Here is an 8,798-nt window from a genome sequence, read left to right on the forward strand (position 1 = left end):
TGAAAACATTGTGTGCCACTTTCAAAAACTACTTTGTAATTTTCATGAGTGACTATTGTTTTGTATTGGATAAATGAAATCTAGTCACCTGTGAAAATATGTGTGTCCATCATATTATTGCCCCCCATGGCAGAGCGAGTGCAGGTTAAGGTGTTTTTCTGTTTCCCTGCGTTGGAAGTCCCGATGGCCGGGAGTCCCGGCTCATGCTAGAAGTCCTGACGTACGCCGGGAGTTCCGACGCAGATCTGACTGCGCCGGATTCGTTACCCGACTCCTTTATAACCGGCCCCGTCCTTTTTTACTGCGGTTTCTCTTCCTCTACCGATGCCGACGCCGCCTCTGCCCCATCGCTCCCCTTCCCTCCCTCCGCCGCCCTACCTCGTCGTCCGGCCTCCTTCCTTCCTCCACCGCCGCCGGAGGTCTTGCTGGTAGTGCCGACCACCCCCCTCCCTCCCTTCCACCGCCTGTGCCCTTGTTTTCTTTGGATTGTGGTGTTCTTGTCGTTGGTGTGGAGGAGATTCCATTGGTGGAGGAGATTGTGCCCGTGGATTTGTTCGTCGACGACTACGATTTGGTTCTCTACATCTCTTCCGTTCTCGTTTCAAGATACTACCATGGTGTTCTAACCCTAAATCCAATGTACCTTTTGTTTTGCCTCTACTCTTTCTTCCTCTCTACTCCTCTATCTCCCTTGTTTGGACGTGTGTCGTGATTTGAAGCCCCATGAATGGGATGGTCACCGTGTGCGCCGGAAGTCCCGGTGACCGTCGGGAGTTCCGACCGTCGAAAGTCCCGACGTACGCTGGAACTCCCGGCTGTCGGAAGTCTCGACTTTGGCCGGGACTACCGACTCTATGGTGACCACTCTATTCCTGTTTCTTCACTTCTCGATGTTCGTTCACCTCTCCTTGTATTGTTTCTTAGTTCCGCTTTGTATTCTTCACAGTCATGGAAGGCGGTAGCAGTCCCTCACGCCATCGGGAAAAGCATTCAAAGAAGACTCAAGATCGTGCCGCTGTTCCCAAGCCGCCTGGCCGCACCAAGGCGTCTTACTCGCGTGATGGTGCTGGTGTTTCCCGTGGCCGTGGCCGTGGTGACCAGGGGACATCGGTTGCCGCTCCTTCTCCTGTTGCTGCTCCTCCTCCTGCTCCTGCTCCTGTTGGGGTTGAGCCGATGGTTGATGAAGAAGAGGAAGCGCTGGATCGTGCCGGATGCACCATTGCTGTTCCACCGCTTCGCACCCCGACTCGTGGTCCGCCGGGGACTTTTCAGCTTGTTCCATTCACCGATGTGTCACCGGTCATGCGGGAGCCCTCCATGGCTCCGAATCTGGCTGGTGGATGGACGCCTCCCCTTCCTATGGATTATCGTCACCGAGTCAAGGACATCCGGTACAACAGAGCAAGGAACCTGTATGCAGAGGATGAGAAAGATCTCCGCCTTGAGTATCGTTTCTGGCACCCCTTCCATTATGATTTCTATGATTCCATTCTTTATCGGAAGTTTTTGAAGAAGAAGGAGCCACCGGTCCTTCAAATGAAGTGCATTGATGCATATTATCTTGGCAAGTACAAGGAACCCGAGCTGGAGCAGATGGTTCGAGATATATAATCAATGGGGTTGTCTTACCTGCTAGCATTTCAGAAGAATTGGAACAATGAGCTGATTTGTCAGTTTTATGCTTCTTATCATCATGAGAGAGACCAGACCGGTGCTGTGGACATTATTCACTGGACCACGGAAGGCAAGCACTATAAGGTGGACTTTGTCAATTTCTCTCGCCTTCTAGGTTTGGGTCACAGCGACCGGACTGCAAATTAGCTAACTGAGTATGAGGATCTTGCTTTGGAGGAATATCAACACATGTATCTTGAGGGTCACAGGGCTGATGGATAGACCACATTTCTAAAGCCATATTATTATGTTCTGAACAACATCCTGAGACAGATATTGTATCCGAAGGTAGGTGACTCCACCTTTCTTCGTGATGATTCACAGAAGGTGCTTCAGCGTTTTGGAGATGAGTTTGAGAAGTTCTCCATCAGCCGCTATATCTAGTATAAGATTCATGATGCTTCTGAGGATCTAGTGAAGCACCTGCCCTATGCATCGTACATCATGCATATCATAGAGCATGTGTCTGGCATCCGTTTTCCCTATGACTCTAAGCATAAGGTCCTCAAGATATCCAACAAAACCTCTATCGTTGCCGCTAGAGAACTCAAAGAAAAAGCTGAGGCAGCCCGTGCCCCGGGGAAAGGTCCTTCGGGTTCTCGCTCTCGCCATGGTGCTGCCACCACTGCTGCTGCTGCTGCTGCTCGGTCATCCAGTGACGAGCCCCTCTCTTCGTCCTCCTCCAGAAAGAAGCCCAGCAAGTTCAAGTTTCTAATGACCTACATGTTTGGACAGTGTTGTGCTAGTGCTCAGCGTGAGCACGACATGCAAGAGAGGCTATATCGATTGGAACAGCAAGCAGGAATTGTATCTTCTCCTCCGCCGCCATTTTGCCTCCTCGTGATCCGTTGGCTTTATATGATGAGGCTTGTGCGGCGTACGACGATGATGCTTCTTCTCGCCCACATGGCAAAGGGAAAGCAACTGAAGGCGATGAGGAATATCAAGAGGAAGAAGATGATGAAGAAGACGATGATGGTGAGGAAAGTGACCAAGGCGATGATGATGTCTCCGATGATGAGTAGTTGGTTTCTCATGCGGCCTACCCTTTTGGCACTTGTTGACAAAGGGGGAGTGTTAGGCTTTGATTTATTGTAATAAGTTAACTTTAAAACCTTTAGCGTGTATGAACTATGTCGTGTGGTGGCAATCGTGTGATGGACAACTATCTATTTATATGTGTGTGATGGATGATTGTAGGATAAGTTATGTTTTAATCTATCTTATTTGCTTGTGCTTATCTCTACTTGTCATGATGAATGTTTTTTTTGTATGGCCATATGTTACTTCAAGTTTTTACTTTGAAATCTTGGCCATCATACCTCTTTTTACTTGTTGTGTGAAATGACATGTCATATTGCATCTCTTTTCACCGATACTTATTTGTTCACACATACTTGTTGCACCCCACGGATTACAAAATTTAGGGGGGGCTTTTGTCTTGGTCTATGCAAAACATGTATACATGATTCCAATCAAAATTCAAATTCATGCATACATCAAGGGGGAGCTCTCCATAAATTTTGGGGTTCAAAAAGCTTTAAATTCTTTCATTCCTATAAAAGCCTAAGTTGGTTGTCATCAATTACCAAAAAGGGGGAGATTGAAAGTGCATTTGCCCCCTATGTGGGTTTTGGTGTATTGATGACATCCAAATTAGGGACTAATGTGATCTTAATGAGATATGTTGCAGCTATTAGTCCCATGAAAGATTCAAAGAGTTGATAAAGATGAAATGGTATCCCTCAATTCTTGAAGTTGTAAAGGCGGACGAATTCAAAACGATCTCCAAAGGTTTTAATTTTGTTTTTGAGTTTAGGATCCGCCGCACTATAAAAAGGGATGCAAGTTTAGTTGGTCTGAGGAAGATAGAGTGCTCAAGCATTTAAATAAAATCAAAAGTGTGTCACTCTAGCACTTCACGAGCACATAGAATAATTTTCTGTGACTTTCGGTGTCGGAAGTCCCGACGTAAGTCGGAACTCCCGACAGTTGGAAGTCCCGACCTAAGCCAGGGGTCCCGGCACTTGTGCTTCTGACTGCTCGCTGTCTGTGCACGTCGGAAGTCCCAACGTTTGCCGGGAGTTCCGACCGTCGGAAGTCCCGACGTTCGCCGGGAGTTCCGACACTGACCTGACCCAAGCCGGGAGTCCCGGCCTCAGCAGTGCTGGCTATTTGATTAACTGTGCTCGTCGGAAGTCCCGACGATCGTCGGGAGTTCCGACCGTCGGAAGTCCCGACGTTTGCCGGGAGTTCCGACACTGACTTTCACCCGTGGACTTCTGACTCGTTGTGAATAGTGGTTTCTGTTGTAGTCGGAACTCCCGGGATCTGCGTCGGGACTTCCGACGTAGATCTGAACGGTTGGATTTTCACTTGGAGTATAAATACTCCTCTCTTCACTTCTAACCATTACGGACTCATTTCACAGTTGACTCACTTCGTGCTGAACAGCTCCCAAGCAACTAAAGCACCCCTCTCCTTTCCCCTTTGCTCCAATCTTCGATTCCCTTAGTTTTTGAGTAAAAGGAGAGTGGATTAAGTGAGAGCATCACTTTGGAAAGCTTGAGCACTTGATTTCTTCGTCAAGCCGGTTGATTTTGCGTCTATTACTCTTGGGGCTTTGCCCCTAGCCGGCTAGGCGTTGCCCTAGAGCTTCCATCTTGTGGAAGAACCTTGGGAAGTTTGTATCACCCTTCGATTTCTTAGTGGAAAGCTCAAGTGACCTTTGTGGTCGCTTTGAGAGAGGCAAGGAGGTGGAAAAGACTCCGACCTTAGTGGTCACCTCAACAACGAAGACGTAGGAGCTCCTTTGTGGGGTTGCCGAACCTCAGGATAAATTCTTGTGTCCCGCGTGCTTGTTGTTGTTGTGATTGCTTGAGATTACTTGTATGTGTTTTGTCTCCTTGTCTCCAAAATATCCATTTTAGGGTTTGGACTCGATCTACGGTTTGGAGGCATTACGGCGTCAAGGGAGTGACCCAACATCTTCACCAAACCACTAGGAAGTGAGGTTGTAAGTTTATTTATCCGCAAAGTTAAATTTGGCACTGCTTTTGTAGTTCACGTAGGCGTCGGAACTGCTGACGTTTGCGTCGGAACTTCTGACAACGTCGGAAGTTCCGACCCAAACGTCGGGACTTCCGACAGTTGCTGACAGATTTGAACTTAGCATTTGCAGTAAATATTTAGATACGCCTATTCACCCCCCTCTAGGCTTTGTTAGATCCTTTCAAGGGAAAGCCTATGATTCCCGAACATACGAAGGGCCCAAAGAAAGTTTACATTTCAAAACGGAGAAGTGTATTGTGGTTGTTAGTCTAACGACACTAATTGCTGTGACGATGGGACAGTTCTATGCACTAATCTGTGATAAAATAGGATGGAAGCAAGAAAAATATGAATCGAAAGTTTGAGTAAGAATTAAAGAACAAAGAAAGTGATGAGAGATAAGGGGGAAAATGTTGGATTGATCTCCCACGCCATTAGGCCCAACGGCCTTTGGGCCTTGTTCTCGCACCCTGATCGGGGGCGCCCAACCCTACATGGTTCGTGGACCCCCGTCGCACAGCGCTATAAAGGAAAGGTGGGGGCCGGGGCTCGTAGTACGAGGTTCAACACGCCGCCAGACACCCACCGACATCCTAACCCTAACCCGATCTTGAGAAGGGGCGCTGCCAGCGATAGAAAGCACCACCGACGCCGGCAACGCCACCCCGACGCACACGTCGCCGCCAAGGACGCCACTGCACCGACTCCTCTCTCCACCAAATATCGCTGCCGGCGCACAGATAGCATCCGCCAACGAGGCCGCGGCTGGCGCTTCCACCACTCCGACTGCTCCGACCACTACGGCCTTCGATGGTCTGTGACTTCATGCTCTACCTATCCTTTTTCCTCCCTTTTTATGCCTCTTTGTAGATCGTGTATTAGGATCTTTGATTAGTCTCGATTGAGTCGTACGAAACTTAACAGCGACAACCACAGTCCACAGTGTAGGCGAGGGCAAGGGAAAGCAGACTAGCAGTGAAGCTGGTTTAGCTCGGCGGGGCAACGGAGACAGGAGAAAAGAGAAAAGAAGACAGTGCACAGCTGCACAAGAATATGTTTTTGGTCATTTTGAATCGCGAGTTAGGAAGCGGAGCTCAATGCGTTCCTACCCTTGATTCCCGATCATATGATTCCGACAATAGATCCGTCGATTAAGATGATGTTTGTACAGTCCCGGTCATGAATACGATGTCGTATAGCGTCAAAAACAAATGCCGGTCGGGGTCAGTGTCTGCGCTTCATCAGGCATTGCAGTTCCCGCCTAGTCAAACGTGGGCCGCTACTGGACGACTTGTACGCCCGAAAAGTTGCGGTCGTGCGCTTGACTGAATAAGCGTATCGTATGCAGTTCCGTATACGACCACGCGATTGTTCCATCTAAATCCAAAAACGAAGTGGACTGATTTTTACAAAGAAGCTACTAACATTTGCACGAAGAAAACGACGGGTACCAGACCAGAGTAACTGAATAAGCTAACCGCATCATCTACTAGCCGACCACCACCATATACAGAATTTTCCAACCCTATATACGACAGGGAGCTCATCAGTATGAGTAGAAAACAAGTGAGCTACAACTTCACCGGCGCGCATGCCAACATGTCTGAGCAGGAGCAGGTCCCACGGGCTTGACCTGCCGCGGCCGCTGCCGATCGACGGATCGAGCGAGGTCCCCTCGTCGTCGCGTGCGGCCGGGTGGAATCCACTCGATCCAGCTGGGGCGTGCGGAAAATTGGTACACGGATTGCGGCGCGCGCACGGTTGGCCGACGACGGAGATGTAGATAGATTAATAAAAAACGAAGCCATACAGATACAGCAGCGTCCTGGCCGGTCAATCGATCGGCAAGCAGCAGGCTAGTGGGGCGTCGGAGGAGTCCGTCCGGTCGTCCACCGCCCCATGTTGTGGCCGGCCAGTCGTGCGGTGATCGCGACGGGCGGCGACCTCCGAACCTTCCCGTGAAAGACCTCTCTCTCTCTCTCTCTCGCTGGACGGACGGACGGACAGGCTGGCTCGCGACAGAGTGAAGTGTGACAGACGACGGCACTCTCTGGATTTCTACGGTTGCCAGTCCAGTTCATTCCACCCGTTTTCCTCCATTTCGTTCCCCGCCCGTGATGGTATTTCTTTCTAGAGGCTAGGCTACTGATGACTCCAAGTTGATTCGTTTGTTAACTTAAGTAGTGAAAGGTGTGAGTGACTGTGAACTGACGATGGCTACCTGAACGAACGAGTGAATGGCACAATGGCATGGTCGACGGTTGGTAATTGGTACCGATGCTAGCTAGCAACGCGCCTACGCCACCAGCACGGTGTGGGTGCCAGTGCTCCGACGGCACCGTGGCCGTGGGCGGAACGGAACGGGGGTAGTCGAAGCCGAGTCGTGGAGCGCCGGACCCGCCGGACCGACCGCACGTGTTTGACTAGCCACACAGGCCACAGCCCTGCCTGCCCAGGAGACCGGGCCACCGCCCGCCAGCCCCGCCGCCGTGGCGGGCTTGCGTTTCCACCCAGCTTCCTTCTTCCCTCCCGCGGCGGTGCTGATGCGATGCACACAGCACAGTCAATGAAACGTCGCACGTGGGGCACGGCCAACCCCGGCAACCCGCGGCGACGAGGGACTTTCCTTGTGGTCTACCGTCTGTGCCCCGCAGCCCGCACCATCCCGCCGGGTCGCCTACTTTTCAAAACAAACGCGGCTGAGCTTATATGATCGTATAAATTAGAATATTGTTTTTTTCTCACATCAAACCCGTTAATAATAAATAATACATGCTTGTTTACGACGAAATGGAACACGCTGCCAATTCTCGGCAAACTACTCTACTCTGCGTACGTACGTCCCATCTTTTTTGGATAAGGCCCAGCAGAGAGGAAGATCGCGCGCGTGCAAAGGGCAGGCTAATGGTGGGTGGCCCACTGCTCAGTCGCGCCTACACAGGAGTAGGGAGTATTATTCCTAATAAGTTACTAGTACTACTCCTATGAACTTTTCAAATTCAAAATCGTTTTTTTAGGGAACCAAATTCAAATTCGTTATTTCTTAGTCTCGTGAAACATACTACTCCTGGGGAGTACGAGCGACCACGTTTAAATTCAATTCAAAACGGAGAAAAAATTGTAATGATTTCGTTTATCAATTAGATGAACAGTTCACCTACAGCTACAACTACAGCAGTACAAGGGATTGTACAATTTCATGTTGTTTTCCTGTGCTAGTATTTCGCATGTTACATCCGCCGTGACGTGATGATCTCTGCTCCACGCCATCGCCATGTGAAGCCGCGGGGACTCCGTTTCTTCCTCGTGCACAACTGCAGATCCTCATGTCGTCTTGTTCTGTTAACGCTGTTTCGCTCTAACAGTGATGAACAGAGGAGGCAGACAGCGCAGTTGTTGACCATTGCCGCGTGCGCGCAAGACAATCTGAGCAAGAATCTCGTGTGTGATGCCAATCGACCCGATCCGATACGACACGTCTGTCAATCCTTGGTGGGCGACAGCTCGAGGATCCGGCCGGACAGCGCGGTGACGAGCGCCGCCTTGAAGCTGGGGTCCCGCGTCAACGTCATCGCCATCTGCTCCGCGAGGTTCCGCCGGATCATCTCCGACGCCGCCGCGCCCACGGGCTGCTCGCCGTTCATCGCGACGGCGTCCTGCGGCGGCTGCTGCTGGTGATGGTGGAGCTGCAGCTGCGGGCGGTGCGGCGCCGGGGCGACGGCAGCGGCCGGCCTCGGCGGCGACGGCGGCTTCGCGACGGCGGCGGCGTTCTTGCTGGCGCCCGCCGAGCCTGAGCCGTCGTGCGCTGCCTGCGCCTGCGACGGCGCCGGCGGGGGCTGGCCGTGGTTGTGCTCGCCCTCGTACGTGGCCACGAGGATGGAGGTGTCGTCGGCGCTCCGCTGCACCTTCTTCTTGACGGAGCAGGCCGGGGCGAAGGAGCAGCGGAAGTAGGCCCTCGGGCACGGGTTGTCCTTGGTCACCTTCTGCCCGTACTTGCGCCACTGGTAGCCGTCCTTCACCACCAGGCTGAGGTCGGCGGGGTCGGCGTGCACGTACAGCTTCGACACCTTGGG

General features: G+C 51.4%; 1 protein-coding gene across 1 annotated transcript in view; it reads right to left on the reverse strand.

Moving 5' to 3' along the window:
• Nucleotides 1-7,800: 7,800 nt before the first annotated feature.
• LOC136531551 (WRKY transcription factor WRKY71-like) overlaps nt 7,801-8,798 on the reverse strand; it is a 16,494-nt gene continuing 15,496 nt past the window's right edge. The window contains exon 2 of the mRNA XM_066524199.1: nt 7,801-8,792. Within this exon, the coding sequence (XP_066380296.1) occupies nt 8,208-8,792 (585 nt within the window). The 3' untranslated portion in view covers nt 7,801-8,207. The remainder of the gene's footprint in view (nt 8,793-8,798) is intronic.

Source organism: Miscanthus floridulus, unplaced genomic scaffold (genome assembly GCF_019320115.1).
Source record: "Miscanthus floridulus cultivar M001 unplaced genomic scaffold, ASM1932011v1 fs_370_2_3, whole genome shotgun sequence".
NCBI lineage: Eukaryota > Viridiplantae > Streptophyta > Magnoliopsida > Poales > Poaceae > Miscanthus > Miscanthus floridulus.